At 39.3% G+C, this 20879-nt stretch overlaps 1 protein-coding gene across 3 annotated transcripts in view; it reads right to left on the bottom strand.

The window, feature by feature from the left end:
* Nucleotides 1–19141, bottom strand: part of wdr19 (WD repeat domain 19) — a 113247-nt gene extending 94106 nt beyond the window's left edge. For all 3 annotated transcript variants that reach the window (XR_009515645.1, XM_059989043.1, XM_059989044.1), the window contains exons 1-2: nucleotides 19064–19141; nucleotides 10228–10319 (exon numbers count right to left, since the gene is read on the bottom strand). Coding sequence is in view for 2 of the 3 variants with exons in the window: in XM_059989043.1 (XP_059845026.1) it covers nucleotides 10228–10319; nucleotides 19064–19069 (98 nt within the window). In the remaining variant the exon portion in view is untranslated. The remainder of the gene's footprint in view (nucleotides 1–10227; nucleotides 10320–19063) is intronic.
* Nucleotides 19142–20879: the final 1738 nt, after the last annotated feature.

Genomic DNA, 20879 nt, shown 5'->3' with positions numbered 1-20879 from the left:
GTGGCAGACAGGAAGGCTCTACAATGGGTGGTCAAAGCTGCCTAATGCATCACCAGGAGCAGCCTACTTGTTATCATGGACATATATACAGAAAGGTGTTGGAAAAGGACCAGTATCGTCATGAAGGTCCTATCCACTGTTGGATTCTGATGTTTTTAATCCAAGGTTTTTTGTCAGAAGTCAGGAAAGAGGCACAAAACTTGTTGCTTTTTATTAAGCATTAATAGAACAAAGAGTTGAAAAACAGAGTGTTCGAGGTCTATTAATTGAAGAGAAGGACAGTCAAAAGAAAAACATTACGATGCTGCTGCCATGTGGTCAGCTACATATTTTTGTATCCCATAGATAAGAAAAATTTCATTTAAATTCACAGATAAGAGTCAAAGCCTCAATTTAAATTAAGCACCAGGAGAAGTTTCCAGAATCATATAAATGTAATCACCAGGGGAAACACTGAACAACTACATATGCATACTGCATCCACGAAGAAGCATACTAAGCAGTTGCATGTATATACAATATAAGCAGACAATTAATTATTAAACTGCAAAGAAAATAACAATTAAACAATCAGATTTAACAATCTTCTCTTTCATTCTAAATCACATACTTAGAATAATTTCATTTGAAAATTCTGGTATCTAAGTTAATTATAAAATAATCAAAAACTATTTTAGTTCAGAAGTACCAAAGTATTCATAGGGATATATCATGGAGAAGCAGATTAGTAGACACACTTATGTGTGTTTGAACTATTCTTTTAGTGATCATCCTTAAACAAGTAAAACAGATGCAAATGATGATAAGGCATACAAGTACGAATATTAGTGCTCATTGTAAGTAGGGGAAATTGTCCAAAATGGAACAACAACTAATATTAGAAGAAACTTCATGATGTCTAGTAGTTGTTGATGGTTTTGAAGTCTTCTGGCTGGTTAGCAGCATAGGCACAGCGTCAAGATGATGCTAGCACATTAACCACAGTGCTTGTTGTCCTGGTTGGATATCACGTTAGCTTGCTTGCAATGGCTGCCATGTATCCACTTATGTCTGCTTTCTACCTTCAGTTTTTAAATTAACAGCACTTGATAAAGACCATCTCATTGAGTTCCCAGTGGTTCCTTATGGAACTTATTAATCATAGAAACATAGGAAAACCTACAGCACAAAATCTACAGGCCCTTTGGTCCACAAAGCTGAGGTGAACATATCCTTAGCTTAGAAATTACCTAGGGTTCCCATAGCCCTCTATTTTTCTAAGCTCCATGTACCTATCCAGGGGTCTCTTAAAAGACCTTATCGTATCCGGCTCCACCACCATTGCCGGCAGCCCTTTCCACGCACTCACCACTCTCTGTGTAAAAAACTTACTCCTGACATTTCCTCTGTACCTACTTCTAAGCACCTTAAAACTGTGCCCTCTCGTGCTAGCCATATCAGCTCTGGGAAAAAGCCTCTGACTGTTCACACGATCAATGCCTCTCATCATTTTATATACCTCTATCAGCTTACCTTTCATCCTCCGTCGCTCCAGAGAAAAAGCTGAATTCACTCAACATAAGGCATGACCCCCATCCAGACAACATCCTTGTAAATCTCCTCTGCACCCTTTCTATGGTTTTCACATTCTTCCTGTAGTGAGGTGACCAGAAATGAGCACAGTACTCCAAGTGGGGTCTGACCAGGGTCAGATATAGCTGCAACGGTACTTCTCGGCTCTTGAACTCAATCCCACAGATGATGAAGGCCAATGCAGTGTATGCCTTCTAAACCACAGAGTCAACCTGTACAGCAGCTTTGAGTGTCCTATGGACTTGGACCCCAAGATCCCTCTGATTCTCCACATTGCCAAGAGTCTTACAATTAATACTATATTCTGCCATCGTATTTGACCTACCAAAATGAACCACCTCACACTTAACTGGGTTGAATTCCACCTGCCACTTCTCAGCCGTTTTGCATCCTAACAATGCTCTGCTGTAACCTCTGACAGCCCTCCACAATATCCACAACACACCCAACCTTTGTGCCATCAGCAAATTTACTAACCCATCCCTCCACTTCCTCTTCCAGGTCACTTATAAAAATCACGAAGAGTAGGGGGTCCCAGAACAGATCCCTGAGGCATACCACTGGCCACCGACCTCCATGCAGAATATGACTCATCTACAACCACTCGGTTCCGTACATACTTTTCCACTGTCACACTTGATTGGTCATATTCTCTCACATCTCTCCTCTTGCTCTTCACAAACTTGTAGAATGCCTTGAATTTTCCTTAATCCTGTCCACCAAGGCCTTCTCATGGCCCCTTCTGATTCTCCTAATTTCATTCTAATTTTCTTCCTGCTAGTCTTATAATTTTCTAGATCTCTATCATTACCTAGTTTTTTTTGCACCTTTTGTAAGATCTTCATTTCTCATTGATTAGATTTACAACATCCTTTGTACACCATGACTCCTTTACCCTATCATCCTTTCCCTGTCTCATTGGAAAGTACCTATGCAGAACTCCACGCAGATATCCCCTGACATTTGCCATATTTCTTCTGTACATTTCCCTGAGAACATCTGTTCCCAATTTATGCTTCCAAGTTCCTGCCTGATAGACAGACATACTTAACTGATCCCGAGTATTGATACTTTATTGATAACCTCATATTTCCCCTTACTCCGATTAAATGCTTTCCTAACTTGTCTGTTCCTATTCCTCTCCAATATTATGGTAAAGGAGATAGAATTGTGATCACTATCTCCAAAATGCTCTCCGAGAGATCTGACACCTGACTAGGTTCATTTCAAAATACTAGATCAAGTACAGCCTCTCCTTTTGTTGGCTTATCTACATATTGTGTCAAGAAACCTTCCTGAACACACCTAACAAACTCCACCTCATCTAAACCCCTTGCTCCAGGGAGATGCCAATCAATATTTGGGAAATTAAAATCTCCCACCACGACAACCCTATTATTATTACACCTTTCCATAATCTGTCTCCCTATCTGCTCATCGATGTCCGTGTTACTATTAGGAGGTCTATAAAAAACACCCAGTAAAGTGATTAACCTCTTCCTGTTCCTAACATCCACCCATAAGGACTCCATAGACAATCCCTCCTTGATTTCTTCCTTTTCTGCAGCCTTGACACTATCTCTGATCAACAGTGCCACTCTCCCACCTCTTTTGAGCCCCTCCCTGTTCTTTTTGAAACATCTAAAGCCTGGCACTTGAAGTAACCATTCCTGCCCTTGAGCCATCTAAGTCCCTGTAATGGCCACAACATCATTACTCCAAGTACTGATCCTCGCTTTAAGCTCATCATAATACTCCTTGCATTAAAATAGACACAACTCAAACCATCGGTCTGAACGTGTCCCTTCTCAATCACCTGCTTATCCTCCCTCTCACACTGTCTCCAAGCTTTCTCGATTTGTGAGCCAACTACCTCTTCCTCCGTCTCTTCAGTTAGGTTCCCAACCCTGCCCCCCCCCCCAGCAATTCTAGTTTAAACTCTCCCCAACAGACTCAGCAAACCTCCCCGCCAGGATATTGGTTCCCCTTGGGATTCCAGTGCAACCTGTCCTTTCTGTATAGGTCACACCTACCCCAAAAGAGGTCCCAATGATCCAGAAATCTGAACCCCTGCTCCGATCCCTCAGCCACGCATTTATCCCCCACCTCATTCTATTCCTATACTCACTGTCACGTGGCACAGGCAGTAATCCCCGGATTACTACCTTTGAGGTCCTGCTTCTCAACTTCCTTCTTAACTCCCTGTAGTCTGTTTTCAGGATCTCTTCCCTGTTCCTACCTATGTCATTGGTACCAATACGTACCACAACCTCTGACTGTTCTCCTTCCCACTTCAGGATATCGTGAACGCGATCAGAAACATTCCAGACCCTGGCACCTGGGAGCCAAACTACCATCGTGTTTCTTTCCTGAGTACAAAGAATCGCCTGTCTGCCCCACTAACTATAGAGTCCTCTATCACTGCTGCCATCATATCTTCATACTCCAACACAGTTTAATTTACCACCTTTTGCCATTCAGAACCACTTTTCCCAGTTAGAATACTGAGCTTGCATCTCTTGAACATCTTGCATGTTGATCTGTGATGCACGGTTCAACTTTGCTTCCATAATTCCAGTCACAGGTTCACTGTTTTTGATACTACTTTTATTTCTTTTACCCTTCCCGTACCGTCCTTTTTGCAATTTCATCTGCAAATGCATTTCCACAGCTTTCCATTGTAATCATTTTGGAGTGGCTTTTACATTTGAATACAGTAACTTCTGACAGCAGTTGTATGACATCCATGAGTTCTTGTACTAGTTGTCCATGCTTGATTGGTGTTCCTACAGCAGTAAGATATCCTCTGTGTCTTCATAAGTTTCCAAAATCATGAATTCCAAAAGCATATCGAGACTTAGTGTAGAAATTAGCTGATCTTCCTTCTGCCAACTTACACACTTCAATCAAAGCTTTTAGTTCTGCCTGTTGCGCAGATGTGTCAGGAGCCATGTAAGACAGCACCTCAGTTCAAGAAGCAATAGCCCATCCAGCCATTCAAATTCCTGTCTCAATCACTGAGGAGTCATCAGTATACAAAATCAGATTCGGGTTCAATGGTTATAATTCACATCTTCATGGTTGTTATTGTTCTTGCACATTCACAGGCATCATAGTCTTCCATGTCTGATGATAACAAAGTAACTAGATTCGCTGGACTCATTCGCCAAATGATGTTAGTGGTGCCTCAAGAACAGGAGACAACTTGGACACTGAGTAACAATTACTTGAAAGGCCCTTTTCATAGTCAGTAAAGACTGAACATTTAAAATGTGTTCAAACGTGATGCTAGAAACATACAGGAGTGCCAGATAGGTTGCCTACACAGCTCGCAAACAAAGCCATCCTAATGCTACATTATCTAATTTTGCAGAGTAATAACCAACAGAATGTTGTAGACCTCCATGTTCTTAAGACTGCCACCATGTAGCCATGTTTCTTGTTGACATATTGGGTAAATGGTCGACCTGCATTGGGGATTCTTAATGCAGGTGTGGTATACAATGTCACCTTTAAAGTTTGAAATGCTTTCAGCTGTTCTTCATTAAGAGTCACAGGGACATCTGATAACTTATTGTCTTTCAGTAGATTGTGTCATTGAGCCATTGGCAATAGTTGATGGATCTGCCACTATAGGAGTTAGCTTGTCAATACATTGATTAATAATAGCTTCTTCTTGTGTCCTGCATGTCTTCACTGTCTTTATTGGAGCAAGCTGTGACAGAGCTGTCAATCTTATTGCTTCATCACTGTCATCCTCAATTGAGTTGCTAAGGGTCACTGTAGAGTCCATGTCATATCCATCCTGGAATTCCCTGGAGTCCAGATGTAGACTTTAATTCTTCGGAATTTGGATGGTGGCACTCTCTAGGGAGATTGTTCAAGTAGGGGTGTTCTGTATGGAGAGGCACCAGAAGTAACATCGCCAGCAGGACTGCCCACATGAAATCCTTCCTGCTGTTTCTCATACAGTTTCAGTTTGCTTCTATGCTCCGTAGCATGCATTTTGAATTTTTCCACTTGATTGGTTAATACAGAGATTTGTGCTTTATTCTTTTTACAGTCTCTATCATGCTGTTTTTGTAGCTCTTTGCAAGTTTCATGTTTCTTTCCCAATCAATTAGTAAAAGTCTTTATTCAGCCTGTTAACTTTTTCATTCGCTTGCAAACTCGATCAAACTGATTACGCAGTCTTATCTCTAAATCACATATTCTAATATTTTCTTTTCCCTCAGACATTCACTGGATTTTAATAAACTTAACATTGCTGGTAAATCTCATCCGGAGTTTTTCATCAATTTTTTCAAACTGAGATGTTTTATTCAGGTAGGAGTTCTCAGTAAGTTTCAGGACTTTGGTCATTGTTTTAGTTGTACATACCTTTCATTACTTTGAAGGCGATCTCCAAGTATTAATAAATTTCAACTGAAATTCTAATAGGTCACCCTGCAATCCAAAGTTTTCTCATGCACTCCACCAGTTTGCATGATTTTATATTTTTTCTATGCTCCACTGCTTGTACATGTTTAATTTTTTTACACTCTACCAGCTTGCGTATTTATTTAACTCTCTACCAGTTTGCACATGGCCCCACTGGTTTGTTGTTTTACAGATTTTTTTAAAAATAGCAACACAGTGGTTTCCTAAATTGTACTTCTATACAATGATGTACTGAAGCTGGAACTAGGCAATTCTGTCACACAACTTGGAATTAGGAAGGAGGCTCTTACTTCCCATTTAGTTGGATTCTAAAAACTTCCACTTTGTGATTCTTCTATCCTTAAATCTTCACAATCATGCTCACTGACTATGCCAGTTGCTGGATTCTGATTTTTTTTTTATTCAAGGTTCTTTCAGAAGTCACGAAAGAGGCACAAAACTTATTGCTTCACAATTGTTTTATTAAGTGTTATTAGAACAAACAGAATTGAAAAATGGCCCTATTCAAATAACGTAGCATCAGAGAAGCTTCCAGAACTTCCCAGAATCAAACAAATGTAACCACTAGGGGTCACAATGAATACTGTATATACATACTGAGGCCACTAGGACGCATACTAAGCAGTTACATGTACAGTATATAAAATATAAGCAGACAATTTATTGTTAAACTGCAAAGAATATAACAATTAAACCATCAGATCTAAGAATTAAACTGTCTGATCCAACACCACTCTGTTTATAGACTGTTTGTCGCACATCCATCTGGGAGGAAGCTATGTAGTATTCACTCCAGGACTACCAGACACCCGAGTGCCTATTGTCATGTTTTGACATAAAATCTATGTTTATAAGGCATATGAATTTATATTTGTGTTTTTAAAAATTATTATTGTGCTCTTTATCTTAGGGTCTTTTTTGTGCTATATTGGAGGGGGTGTAACAATTATTTCGTTCTCCTTGACATCTGTGTACCGAAATGGATTAAACGATCTTGAATCTTGATATCTGCTTCTTCTCCTTTTTCCACCTTTGATACCATCCTTAAAGATCTTAATGCAGTTATCAAACATTGCTCTTTTTTCATAAGCTGAGACTCTGGTTATGTATTTTATGTACAGTCGGCCCTCCTTATCCGCGGATTCCGTATGTGCAGATTCAACCAACCGTGGATTGGGAAATCCTGGAAGTTCTCTCTCCAGCACTTGTTGCTTGAGCATGTACAGACTATTTTTTCTTGTCATTATTCCCTAAATAATACAGTATAACAACTATTTACATAGCATTTACATTGTATTAGGTATTATAAGTAATCTAGAAATGACTTAAAAGTACAGGCTGTCCCCAGGTTATGAATGAGATCCATTCCTGAGTCTGTCTTTAAGTCAGATTTGAAGTCAGAACAGGTACATCCAGTATTATTAGTGTCAGTCAGTCAAACGTTTTTCTTAGTATATAGTACATATTTTACCTTTCTATGCATATAAAGCACTTAAGAAACATATGTATTTCAATAATTTAACCACTGTGTTGCTTAGTAATAATTGTAGCTTTCACCAGGGCAGGGCCTTTCACATTCTGCATTAAAATTGTTTCGATTGTTGACCGACTGTAGCCTAACGCTTTTCCAATGACCGATGGTGTTTCAGCTCTTTCCGATCGCGTTATTACTTCCACCTTATTTTCAACTGCGATCATGATTATTTTCGTGAACAGAAACACTGCGGATTCAGAGCTGCGCCGCCAGATCCTAATGTCCACCTCACGGAGACAGGTTAATGAAAGTCTGGGGTTCTGCTGGGTCCTAAAGACCACCGCACTGATAAATGTTAAATAAGGGACTTGAGCATCCGCGAAATTTGGTAATCGGAGGGGGGGGGGGGGGGGGGAGGTGTCCCAGAACCAATCCCCCGCGGATAAGGAGGGCCGACTGTATTTTAAATATTTTGGTTCATGTATTTTTTATTATTCTGTATCTACCTTTTTAGTTACGGCTTCCACCATTTTCCCCAATGACAGATGTTAAGCTAATTTACCATTAGTTCCCTGCTTTCCATTTCCCTCCTATCATGATACAGTTATATTTCTCCAATTCAGTGGAACTTTGACAAAATCCAGAGATGTTGAAAATCACAACCAATGCAGCTAGTTCCCTGCAAACTAGCAAACATTTTACTCTTCAGGTCTTGTCCTGAAATGCCGACTATTAATTTCTTTCCATACTGTAGATACAGCTTGACCTGCTGAGTTCCTTCAGCATTTTGTGTGTGTTGTTCTTCAGACCTATTAGTTTTTCTTTGTATATTTTTTCTCATGATAGTGATTATTTTAAATTCACAGCTGGATTTCCCACCTATCTTTATAACTGAGCCACCACAGTCCTCATTATTTGAAGAACTAATTTACGTCTAAATAGAATACATCTTTGTTAAAAATTATGAAGTATTTTCTTAAATGTCTGTCATTACCATTTACCATCTGACAGTTTAGTTTTCTGGGCCACTGTAACTAACAGCCTTCAAAGCTGTTTAATTGGCTTTATTTAAATTCAACACAATTAGACCCAAGTTTTTCATTCTCAGAGAAAATATGAAATTATATCATGTTATGATTACACTCCCACAAAGTATCCTTCACAATGCAAACATTAATTAACCTTGGCTGTTACACAAAAACCAGACTGAAAATATACTGTTGGAGTTTTGGAAAGGGTGTAGGAGGTTAACCAGCCCTCTACCTGGATTAGAGGGTACATGCTAAAAGGAGAGGCTGGACAAACTGGGGTTGCTTTTTCTGAAGTGGCAGAGGCTAACAGGAGATCTGACAGAAGTTTACAAAATTATGAGAGAAGCACAGGCAGATACTGGTATCCTTTGCCTTGGGTTGAAATGTTTAATACCAGAGGGTGTGCATTCAAAATGAGAGCAGATAAGTTCAAAGGAGGTGTGCAGAGCAAGTTTCTTTATACCCCACACAGGGAGTGGTGGGTGACTGGGATGTGCTGCCAGGGGTGATGACAGAGGCAAATATGATAAGGGACATTCAGAAGTCTCTTATATAGGCACATGAATGAAATGGTAGGATATGGACATCATGTAGGCAGAAGGGATTAGCTTAGTCGGGCATTTGATTAATATAATTAGTTCAGCACAACGTTGTGGCCTGAAAGGTACTGTTCTATGTAGTGAAATACAAAGATTTACTAACTGCTAGATGTGATCAAATAGATGCAGGATCATCTGGTTCATGCCTGGTTTTAGGAATCATAGTCACAGTAAACATCAACACTTTTCTCATGGAGTTTTTCATGAATGCCTTAAGGCAGGTATATACCATATGTATTTAAAGTCTCAGCTATTTCTTATTTCCCATATTTATTCATACGGTTCTTCCTCTGAAGGACCAACATTTATCATAGCTAGTCTCTTCCTTTTTATATGCTTGTACAAAAGATGTTTGATAAGGTTTTGCATAAAAGACGTAATCATAATCTCTGCTCTAAGGACAAACCCACCATTCCAGAATCAGTCTGGTAAAACTGCACTGCATGCATCTTTTTTTGGTTGGAAGTCCAGACTTATAAAGTTCCAGGTACAGTCTCACCAGCAATTTATATAACTAGACTAAGCGGCCGACTGCTCATCTACTCTCCGACCCAAAAATAATCCCTTTATTCCTACTATCTATCTTTCCCTATCCATTAGCCAATTCTCAATCTAAACCGGTAAATTACATCTATTATTGTGCACTCTAAGCTTGCTTAATAATTGCCACATGGCACTTTTTTTTGAAAGCTTCAGACATTTGAGGATTTTGCATATACTAACTCCACATCATGTCCTTTAAATCCTTAGAATGTCTGTCAACTGGTACTGCGGATTTATTTCTCCAATACATGTGTTATACTAATGTTTTGAGTTTTTTTTACTGTAAAATCTATAAACAAGTCAACAACCTCTACTCTCAAAAAATTATATATGGTGTTGTACTCAATATCAACCTACTAAATTTAGGACGTTAACATCACTTATATATTGCCCAGAATAAAACCACCCTTCAACTTTGCACAGAATCGAAACAGAAAGTTTACTAGAACACAATATTGTGACAATATTATTAGGTATATGTAACAAAAATGCTGTAACACATCCAACTGATAATTTGAACTTTATGGTATTCTAAGGAATTGCTTGTAGTAATATGTAAATGACTTACCCAGTGACAGCTATGTAGTTACCCAACGTTTTCTGCCAGCGGTATTGTAAAAGATTACCTGCAACTACCTTCTCTGAAATGGTAAATACTCGCTGCACAGGGAAGAAAACAACAAACAGGATTTTTATAAACAGAAAATTATTCAGCTTTAATGCAGAGTTTGAGTGTGGTGTTCAGGTACAGCTATAGTTAAGCTGTTAAACATTGGAAAAAATGATTCACGATGCACAAGTATTAAAGTAAAATTATCACAGTAGAATTTTTTCCTTTAACTTATTAATTATAAATGTTTCCAAACTATTTCAAATACTTTCAAGTTAAAAAAAACTGAAAATAACCAATTAATCTTACAGGAATAAATATTTTGTACTTGTACTCATAATTTGCACTAAAACTGATTTTTCTTTTGGAGGGAATGGTAATTTGTGGGTGCTAATGTGCACTTCTGGTCTAATCTGCTTAACCTCCTATGGTTTCTAGGACTCTTCTGCAACTGGATCCCTGACTTGCTGATAACTGACCATGATCAGTAAGGACCAGCAGTAAAACCTCTACATGATTATCCTCATTCTGGTGTTCTGCAAAGGCTGTATCCTCACCTCTTTACTTAACTCCCTATAGTACGTGGGTGTCAAACCTATGAAAAATGACACCTGCAAAAATTTTGCTTGCACACGGCAGACAGAACTGCCACTTGATTCTTTAATCCCTGCTTATAATAAAAAAGACACATAATGATCATCTTCACTGCCAAATAAAGAAGAAATGATGTTTTTGCAACCCAAGGGCAGTGAAATGTTTTTACAGGTTTTTAAAGATTAATAATTTTGAACAGCTTTTTAAAAATGCTTCATTTATTTCAATCTGTCTCTGTTATATTATTAATAATAAAACAATGAACATATATTAATAAGGAGCAGGATCATCTGTTTTCTTTTAAAATAATCCATAACTATTGTTACTAATTGATTAATCAATGATAATCTCTGCTCAAAATTAGCATGCACACTAGATAATTTTTTGGAAGATTACTACTAATTTAGGCACATGCCCTCAAAAAAGTTTGCCATCCCTGCCCTATATACTTAAGATTGTGTGAACAGGTTCTGCTCTAACTCCACCAACAAGTTTGCAGATGACACCACCATAGTGGACTGGATCAAAAACAATGACAAGATAGAGTACAGGAATGAGATGGAATGCCTAGTGACATGGTGTCAAGCCAACAACTTTTCCCTCAATGTCAGCAAAAAAAAACAAGCTTGTCATTGACCAGAAAGCAAGGTGGAGTATACACCTTAATCCATATTAATGGTGCTTGAGATAGAGATAGTTGAGAGCTTTAAATTCCTAGGTATAAATACCACTAACAACTTGTCCTGGTCCAGCCGCATAGACACTATGACCAAGAAAACACACCAACTTCCACAGATGGCCAAGGAGATTTGTCAAGTTTTCTCATGACTCTCACCAATTTTTACAAATGCTCCACTGAAAACATCCTCTCTGGATACATCGCAGCTTGGTATGATAACTGCTCTGCCCAAGACCACAAGAAATCATGGAGTTGTAAACAGAGCCCATTCTTTCACATAAGCCAGCCTCCACTTTACTGATTCTGTCCACACTTCCAAATGTGTTAGGAAAGCAGCCACCATAATCAAAGGCCCCTCCCACCCTGACCAATCTCTCTTCTGTCCTCTTCCAGCATACAAAAGCTTGAAAACATGTATCACCAGGCTCAATGACAGCTTCTATCCCACTGTTTTATGAACCTTAAACAGACCTCTTGTACAATAAAGATAAACTCTTGGCCTCTTAACCTCATGGCCCTTGAATTTTATTTTTCTAACTGAATTGCACTTTCTCTGTAACACTATATTCTTCATTCTATTATTGATTTTATTTGTGTACTTCCTCAATGTGCTTATGTATTGATCTCTATGTAAACATGCAAATGAAAGCTTTTCACTATTTCTTGATACATGTAACAATAATAAACCAATAACCAAATTCATAATCCTTGTTAGCCTTGGAACATCTCAATTTTCTGGCAACAACTTACATAAAACTTATTTTCTGATGTTTGTATTGCATCTGTCCCTTGCTCCCCTTCTTCTTTTCCAAACAGTTTATCATTATGCTGCAAAAATTTCAAGTACTCCTCAGCCATTCCACCTAATACACATAGTTCAGTGTAGTCTTTGTACTGTTTCATGTAGCACCATGGCCCTGAAAAACGTTGTCTCATTTTTACTGTGCACTGTACCAGCAGTTATGGTCGAAATGACAATAAAATTGACTTGACTTGACTAAACTAATCTTGCTCCATTCATAAATACCAATAAGAAAAGATATTTTTCTGCATTTAGTTTCAATATCACATATTTTAGTGAAATGTAGCACAAATTATCCAGTGTATGCCAAAATATGCAAAATAAATTATGTTCTTGAAGAACACAGCTAACTCTACTTTTAGCCTTGTTCTGTTCTAGATGCTCATCACCACTGATCCCCAGCTCAACAGTTTCCCAGCCTTAGATGCAAATAGAGAGGCAAACAATTGGCCTAGTCTATCACCACCAGAATTAGCTCAATCATGTAAATCAATATTTTATTTCTCCTTTCATGGCTAACTTTCTTGTTATTATCTTAAATGGTATGGAGAAGCCAAGACTTGGTTCTTCAACTGTAGGTGATCTTCCCTGACTCATTTACACTGTTCTATGATTTTCACTTCATCTTGAAGGCATGGATAGCTGCATTTCTAGCTGCCTACTGCCAGTATTTCAGTTTGAAGGAAAACTTGAACCATTATAATCACAGTTCAACCTGAAATACTTTATATCTAATTATGTACATACTTATATTAATTGTAGTCATTATTGTAATGTAGGACAACTAAGTTGTACACAGCAAGCTTGCAGAGGTAGCAAAGAAATAAGCAATTGGATCATCTCAGGTAATGAGGGAGATATCAATGTGACAGGATACCATATCATCCCTGCTCTTCTTGGAATGGAGACAACAAATGAACAAAACAGGGTAGGTGACAGAAGTGTGTGTTGGGGAACACTTTGGATCTAGTGATTATAATACCATTAGTTTCAAGATAATTATGGAATAGGATAGGACAAGTGCTTAGGTTGAGATTCTAAATTGGAGTGAGGCCAATTTTGATGGCATCAAAAGGAAGCTGGCAGGCATGGACTGGGATAGGCTGTTTTCTGGCAAAGAGATGCTTTCAAAAGTGAAAAATTGGAAGTACAGAATGTGCATGTTCCTGTCAGACTAAAAGACAAGGCTAACAGGTTTAGGGAACCTTGGCTATTGAAGGATATTGAGGACCCAGTAAAGAAAAAGAAGGGGGCACATTTCGAGTATGGGGAGTTAGGATCCAATGAGATGTTTGAGGAGTACAAGAAATGCAGAACGTTTGAAAGAAAAATCAGGAGGGCTAAAAGAGGACATGAGGTTGCTCTGAAGGCAAGGTGAAAGAGAATCATAATGGTTTCTCTAGCTATATTAAGTGGAAAAAGGTATCAAGGTAGAAAATTAGTCCTCTTGAAGATCAGCATGATCATCTACGCATGGAGCCAAAAGAGTTGGGGGAAGATCTTAAATGAACCTTTTGCATCTGTATTTACTTGGGAGACAGACGGAAAGACTTTTGAACTGAGGCAAAGGAGTGGTAGGGTCATGGAGCAAATCTGGATTACAGACATAGGGGTACTGAAAGTCTTGAGGTGAATTAAGGTGGATAAATTCCCAGGGCCTGACAAGATGTCCTCTTGGATATCGAACATTGAACATTACAGCATGACACAGGCCCTTCGGCCCATGATGTTGCACAGACTTTTTAACCTTCTCTAAGATCAACCTAACCCTTCCCTCCCATATTTGTAGAGTTGCAACCTTACAGCTCTTGAACTCAATCTCCTAACTAATACACGATATGCCTTCTTAACAATCCTATCAAATTGCACAGCAAGGTGGAGCGATCTATGGATGTGGATCCCAAGATCACCAAGTTCCTCAGCACTAATGAAACTTTGTGGGAGGTTGGTACACAAATTACAGGGACCCTGGCAGAGATATTTAAAATATCTTAGCCACGGCTGAGATGCTAGAGGACTGGAAGATAAATAATATCATTCCATTGCTCAAGAAAGGCTCTAAGAATTAGTCAGTTGTGGATAAATTGAATAATTTAAGGTATTCTAAGGGCCAGGATATATGTGTATTTGAATTAACAGGGCCCGATCAGGGCTATTCAACATGGCTTTATGCAAGGTAGGTCATGTCTGACCAATCTTAATAGTTTTTCGAGGAGGTTACCAAGAATGTTAATGAAGGAAAGGCGGTGGACATTGTCCATACGGACTTTAGGAAGGTCTTTGACCAAATCCTGAATGGGAGGTTGATCCAGAAGGTTCAGCTGCTTGGCATTCAGGATAAAGTAGCCAACTGAATGCAAAATTGGCTTAGGAAGAGAAGCTAGGGGTAATTCTCTGACTGGAGGCTGATGGTGTGTTGCAAGGATCGGTGCTGAGTTGACTGTTGTTTATCATCTACAGTAATAATTTAAGTGAACTGAATCAACAAATTTGTGGATGACCAAGGTTGGGGTCTAACAGACAGAGAGGAAGACTATCCATAAGACCATAAGATACAGGAGCAGAATTAGGCTATTCAGCGCATTGAGTCTGCTCCGCCATTCCATCATGGCTGATCCCAGATCCCACTCAACCTCATACACCTGCCTTTTCTCCATATCCTCTGTTGCCCTGACTGATTAGGAAATTATCAACTGCCGCCTTAAATATATGCATGGACTAGCCTCCAACACAGTCTGTGGCAGAGCATTCCACTGATCTACTACTCTCTGGCTAAAAAAAATTCCTGCTTACCGCTGTTCTAAAGGGTTGCCCCTCAATTTTGAGGCTGTGCCCTCGAGTTCTGGATACCCCACCATAGGAAACATCCTCCCCGCATCCATTTTATGTAGTCCTTTCAACATTTGGTAGGTTTCAATGAGATCCCCCTGCATTCTTCTCAATTCAAAGTCCAAAGCTGCCAAACGCTCCTCATATGTTAACCCCTTCATTCCAAGAACTATCCTCGTGAACTTCCTCTGGACTCTCTCCGATGATAACACATCTTTTCTGAGATATGGGGGCCAAAACTATTGACAACACTATAAGTGCAGCCTGACTGGTGTCTTATAAAGGCTGAGCATTACTTCCTTGCTTTTATATGCTAATAAATGCCAACACTGCATTTGCATTCTTTACCACAAACTCAACCTGTAAATTGACCTTCTGGGAGTCCCTCTGCACCACTGATGTTTGAAATTTCTTCCCAGTTAGATAATAGTCCACACAATTGTTCCTTTTACCAAAAAGCATTATAATACATTTCCCAACACGGTATTCCATCTGCCATTTTCGCCCATTCTTCCAATTTGTCTAAGTCCTGCTACAATCACGTTGCTTCCTCAGCACTACCTACTCCACCTATCTTTACATCATCTGCAAACCTTGCCATAAAGCCATCAGTTCTGTTATCTAAATCACTGACAGATAATGTGAAAAACAGTGGTCCCCAATACAGACCCCTGAGGAACACTAGTTACCGGCAGCCAACCAGAAAAGGCTCCTTTTATTCCCACTCGCTGCCACCTGCCTGTCAGCCATTCCACTATCCATGCCAGTATCTTTCTTGTAATGCCATAGGATTTTATCTTGTTAAGCAGCCTCATGTGTGGCACCTTATTAAATGCCTTCTGAAAATCTAAGTAAATGACATCCACTGCCTCTCCTTTGTCCACCCTGCTTGTTACTTCTTCAAAGAACTCTAACAGATTTGTCAGGCAAATTTCCCTTTACAGAAACCATGCTGACTTTGACTTATTTTATTATTAGTCTCCAAGTATTTTGAAACCACATCCTTAATAATAGACTCCAACACTATCTCAACCACTGAGGTTTGGCTAACTGATCTATAATTTCCTTTCTTTTACCTTCCTCTTTTATTAAAGGAAGAGTGACACTTGCAATCTTCCAGTCCTCCGGAATTGCAGTATGAATTCAATCATATTATGATCACTTCCTCCTACGGGTTCCTTTACGTTGCAGTCCCTAATAAGATTTTGGTTATTACATAACATCCAATCTAAGACTGCCTTTCCCCAAGTAGGCTCAAACACAAGCTGCTCTAAAAAGCCACCTCGTAAGCATTGAACAAATTACCTCTCTTCGATCCGATACCAACCTGATTTTCCCAATCCTCTTGCATATTGAAGTTCCTCATTACAATTCTGTCATTACCCTTATTACTTGCCTTGTCCAGCTCCCTCTGCAATCTCAACCCTGCATCTTGGCTACTATTTGGAGGCCTATATATGATTCCCATAAAGCTATTTTTACTCTACTGATTTCTTAACTCCAACCTCAAAGATTCAACATTCTCTGACCCTATGTCACCTCTTTCTAAAGATGTAATTCCATCTCTTACCAACAGAGCCACACCATCTCTGATGCCTTCCTGCCTGTCCTTTCAATACAAAGTATATCCTTTGATGTTAAGCTCCCAACTATGGCCTTCTTTCAGCCAAAACACAGTGATATGCACAATGTCATACTGACCAATCTCTAATTGCACTATGAGTTTGTCCATCTTTTTGCGAATGCTATGTGCATTTAAATGCAGCACCTTAAGTCCTGCATTCTCCCCCCTTTTGAATTTTGCCTCTGTGGTACAGTTTAACTGTTTACTCTGTCTGCATTTGTACCCAATCATTGGCTTGTCCTTCCTTACATTCTGGTGACACCCATCATCTACTTGTAAACCTGCTGGCTCAACCTCAGCTCTTTCATCCTGGTTCCCACTCCCCTGCCATACTAGTTTAAACCACTCCCAAAGGCTGCAACGTGATCTAGACTAGCTGGGAAAATGAGCTGAAAAATTGCAGATCTAAGTTAATGCAGACAACTGTGAGGTGTTGCACTTTGGGAGGACAAACCTGGAGAAGACCTACATAGTGAATAGTAGGGCTCTGAGGAGTGCAAGACCTTGAAAGTGGCATCATAGCTAGACAGGGTAATTGAAAGAGCATATGGCATATTGACCTTCATAAATTAGGGACCAGTACAAGAGTTGGGGTGTTATGTTGAAGTTCCACAGGACATCTGAGAGGCCAAATTTAAGAGTATTGTGTACAGTTCTGATCACCTACCTACAGGAAAGGTATCAATAAACTTGAAAGAATGTAGAGAAAAATTATAAGAACGTTGCTGGGACTTAAGGATCTGTGTTATAAGGAAAGGTTGAATATATTAGGACTTAATTTCCTACAGTGCAGGAGAATGAGGAGAGATCTTACAGAGGTAAGTAAAATATGAGGGGTATAGATAGGGTGAACACATTGAGGTTTCCGCCCCTCAGACTGGGTGAGATTAGTGTGTGTTTAACATTTGAGTAACATTGTAAATATATTTTTTGATTAAGCAATCTTTGTTGTTTATATAATTCATTACAGGTTATACATAAAAGTATGTGAATAACATACATCATTATGCCATGGTATCATGAATGCATGTCTTGCTTAATGTAAAAATGAAACTAAGGCACACACACATTCCCAGCTCCATGTTTCCTTTCAATTAGTTTTCTATTTTAGAGGTACAAAACAACAACTAGATCAGAGTTTTACAATGGAAGGGGGGATTTCTTCTTTCATAGGGAGGTGAGAGTGGGGAATGAGCTGCCAGAGAAGTGGTGGATGCAGGTTCAATTGTGGCATTTAAGAGAATTTTGGATGTGTATGGATGGAAGGGGTATAGAGGGATATGGTCCAGGTACACGTAGGTAAGACTAGGCAAAATTTCCTTAATGCTGCACACAGATGACTGTACTGATTATGTACTAAGTAAATGGATGCTGAGGATTAAATATTTCCTATAACAACAGGACATGGACATGGTGTTATGCTGTTGTAAGCAGAGAGAATATTGTGTTAACTTCAAACAAAATGCAAGGAAGATCAGAACCCAAGTTGGGATTGATTCAAAACTGGCATAAAGATGAATGCTGATTTTAATGTAAGTTTGACAATGGTAATATTCAAATATGTGAGCTGTTTGGATAGGAAAAGGCTGCATAAAGAGTACATGTGTACTAATTATAAGGAAGAACAAACTGTAGAACGGTTTCAGCACAAAGACCTTTTGTCCCATCGTGAATGTGCTCAGGAAAGTCTCAAGCATGTGAGACTTTACAGACGTGGACCTAAAGGAACTGAAAGTGGCTATTGATTAGAACGTTTTATCTCCTTAACCACATTTTCTAATGCAGACTGGGATTTACACCAGAAGGGATACAAAGATCTGCAACTTATTTTATGTAAGGATGGAGTCATCGTTTCAGATACCTGCATTTTCATTAACAGCGTGTTCATATCCTTCTGAACTGGGCACTGACTGTATGGAAGTGGGTATTATGATGAGCCTAGGACCCAATGGGCTGAGTCAATAAATGCAAACACCCCAAGGAGTGAATAGTGAATAGCTTTCAGCAAGCGTGTCCACAACCATATTTCAAGGACTTGTTCGGACACCAAATTTCACATCCCATTGAACACAAACTGCCACGTCTCCATGGCAACCACACCAAAGAGAAGTTTCAGGCCTTCACCGATTGAACTCTAGATTGCCAAGCTGACATAGCCGAACAACAACCATTGCAAACGACAACAGAAAATGCACCTGAGCATTTTGCTAAAGAGAATGCTTATTAGGTTCAAGCTACCATCCCCCACTTCCAACTCATCCCTCACCTTCATCTTCCTCCTGATGATTCTCACCAACCTCTCGCATGGATCGCAACTTCCAACAGCGCATGCGCGGACCACTTTCTTTCCCGTGGTGCAGTGCGGAGCCACGCAACGCATCACGTTGCCCATGGAGACTGCTGAAGTTTTCGCATCGCAGACCCAGTAACGCAAGTTGCACTTTTAGATCAGGAGCTGCAGGTCGAGTAGATAGACAGTGCTGTGCTAATGGAATACTTTATGTTTGTAATATGAGCGTTAAGATGCCTAAAATCTCATAATCTGAGGGGTGAAATATAATGAGATATGCAAAAGCATCTGAAAGAACTCATTGGGTCCTACATGAGGACTGCATCAACATTAGTCTTGATGTGGGGTCAGGACCCGAAACGACGATAATTTCTTTGTCTCTGCAGATGCTGCCTGACCCACTAAGTTCTCCTAGCAGTTTTGTATTCCAGATTCTCGCATCTGCAGTTTTTCGTGCCCTCCAGAGTTGTATGTTAAGACTGTTATATGTTGTTGTCTTACAAACGACATCACATTCTTTCCTGAATGTCTGAGGCAGCTCCGCGGGATTGAGATGAAAACACATAGTCAGTAGATGAAGCAGCACCAGAGAAGAAGTTCAAAGTAAATTTATTTTAAAAAAATGTACATATTCATTTTCTTGTAAGCATTTACAGGAACAGTAAAGAAATGCAAAAGAATCTACAAAAGCCATACTTAAACAAAGACTGAGAAACAACCAATGTGCAAGATAAGATAAACTCTGCAAATATAAAAATAATACTTAAGTGTCCTTGAAAGTGAGTCTGTAGGTTGAAGAATCAATTCAGAATTGTGGCGAGTAAAATTGTAGGGTAATAGCTGTTCCTGAACCTGGGCGTGTGGAACCCAAGGCATGTCCCGCCCAAATGTAGTTGTGAGAAGGGAGCATGGTCTGGATGGCGGGGACCTTTGATGATAAATGCTGCTCTTTTCCATGATGTACTTCTACCTTATTTACTGTATACTTCTCATAATTATTAACATTTCTTTTAGGATATCCCTCATTCTCCAATGTTCCAAGACATAATGCGATATGTTGGTCAACGTCTTAGTCAGTCCTGGCAGAATCCACATAAATCTTTTCTGTACTTTTTCCAGTTAAACTACATCTTTCCTATAATAGTGTGATCAAAACTGTACACAGTATTCCTAGTGCGGGCTCATCAATGACTTAAACAAATGCAATATTATGTCCTAACTCCCTTGAATGTGAAGACCAGCATGCTAAGTGCTCTTTTTCACCTCGTTCTCTATCTGTTATTCAATGAACTATGTATTTGTGCTCCTCGAACCCTCTGTTTTATTACACTTTCTAGTGCCCTACCATTCCAGCCACTGAGTATAAGGAGTTTGCACATTTTCCCCATTACCATGTGAATTTCCTCCAACAGTTCAAAGACATACCGCTTGGTAGGTAGATTGTAAATTGTCCTGTGATTAGGCTAGGATGAAATTGGTGGTTACAGGGTGGTGAAGCTCAAAGGGCCGATTCTGCACTGTATCTCATAAATAAATAATTAAACATCGTATATTTCCTAAGCTGGTTTGACTTTGCAAAATTCATCACCTCTCATTTATCTGTATTGAAATCTACTTGTCATTCCTTGGCCCACTTCCAAACTGACCAAGACCTCCTTCATATCAATAACATCTCCTAATGTTGTGTCACCCGGAAACATACTGATTAAGCCTTGTGCATTTGTATCCAAATTATTTATAGAAATAATCAATAACAAGGATCTCAACACCAGTCCCTGTGGCACACCAGTAG

The sequence above is a fragment of the Hypanus sabinus genome, chromosome 14 (assembly GCF_030144855.1).
Source record: "Hypanus sabinus isolate sHypSab1 chromosome 14, sHypSab1.hap1, whole genome shotgun sequence".
Lineage (NCBI taxonomy): Eukaryota > Metazoa > Chordata > Chondrichthyes > Myliobatiformes > Dasyatidae > Hypanus > Hypanus sabinus.
Note: the sequence above shows the minus strand (reverse complement) of the source record. Positions and strands in the feature narration are given on the sequence as shown.